General features: G+C 36.8%; 1 protein-coding gene across 1 annotated transcript in view; it reads right to left on the bottom strand.

The window, feature by feature from the left end:
• The window catches only part of LOC101571594 (E3 ISG15--protein ligase HERC5-like), a 68,554-nt gene that overhangs the window by 7,639 nt on the left and 59,549 nt on the right, over window positions 1-1,366 (bottom strand). The window contains exon 20 of the mRNA XM_023706839.1: window positions 490-553. Within this exon, the coding sequence (XP_023562607.1) occupies window positions 490-553 (64 nt within the window). The remainder of the gene's footprint in view (window positions 1-489; window positions 554-1,366) is intronic.

A 1,366-nucleotide genomic window follows, 5' to 3' on the forward strand; every position in this document is an offset into this window, starting at 1 on the left:
AGTTCACTATATAGCTGGCGAGATAGCTCAGTAGTCTAAAGTGCCTGGTTAGCCAAGCTTAGGAACTGTGGTTCCATACCTGGCACCACATGGTATGCCAGCTCCACCTCCACTGAGCTGGCCACAAAAAAATACTACACATCCCCCCACACACGCACAGTATCAAATAAAGAACAAGTGGGAAGGAAAGTTTTACAGTACAGAAATGAAATGTTTTGGGGGGCTAGGGAGATAACTCAATAGAATAAGTGCCTGCCTGGCAAGTACAAGGTCCTGAGTTCAATCCCCACTCACACAAAAAAAGAAAAAAAAGAATTATTTTTGAAAAATAAGATTTCATATTTAAAATACCATGATAAAAATTATTCTAACAAAACCAGATGTGGCTTAGCATATCACAATGCTAGTATGCTTGCCTAGCATCTGCAAGGCTTAAGGTTTGATCTCCAGTCATGCAGTTTAAAGTACTTGACTTTCCTAAATACTCACAGAGAAATATATGCCAAGTTCTTTAAGGTCATCAGCTTCATCATTTATAATTTCTTCCAAACTCCTAGAGAAAATTTTAGAATAAAAATTATATTAAAGTTCAAAAGGTATAAACATTAACTGAAAAAAATTGACAATATGAAAATGCAACCAGTACAATGCAAATTCTTCTCCACCTCTCATTCCTTTTCCTAAACAACCTCTATTCATGTTTTAATTTGTTAGAACACCTGCCACCCCAGAGATACTGCAGTGTATTGTAAAAACTACACAAAGGAGCTCATCTTTAGAGCAGAGATTCTCAGCAAGGATGACTGTTTTCCAAAGGACATGTGGCAAAATCTGGACATGGCTGTTGTAACAAAGGAGGGTTGCTACTGGCTACTAGTGAATAGCCCCCAGTGCAGCATGCTAATCATTGCACAATGCCTAAGACAGCGTTCCACAATGCAGCTAAATCCCTGAGAGCCCAGGGCATACAAAGCTCAGTGCTCCAACACTTAAAGAGGTTTACAATGATTCCCTGGAAAAACACACAAACACATGGGTGGGCAAGCACATGCCCCTTAAAGGTCAATTTCACCAAGGCAGAGAATCCTTGCTCTACTGTAAATGTAACCAATATATTCTCCCACATAATACATGAGAAGAATCTTTCTTCTAACTTCTTTCCAATACTGTAGGAATTCTGGTATCAATGTATCAGCAGAAAAATGACAATTTTTATTCAATCAATTACTAATAAGTTAAGCATATTGTTATTTTTTTATTATCCACATATATAATATATATTCTCCAAAGTAGCTATCTATCTGGATAAAATCAAGAGACCAGGCACAGATCTGTTTATTTTTCTGTTTTTTTTTTTTTTTTTTTT

Source organism: Octodon degus, unplaced genomic scaffold (assembly GCF_000260255.1).
Source record: "Octodon degus isolate 3935 unplaced genomic scaffold, OctDeg1.0 scaffold00272, whole genome shotgun sequence".
NCBI classification, from domain to species: domain Eukaryota; kingdom Metazoa; phylum Chordata; class Mammalia; order Rodentia; family Octodontidae; genus Octodon; species Octodon degus.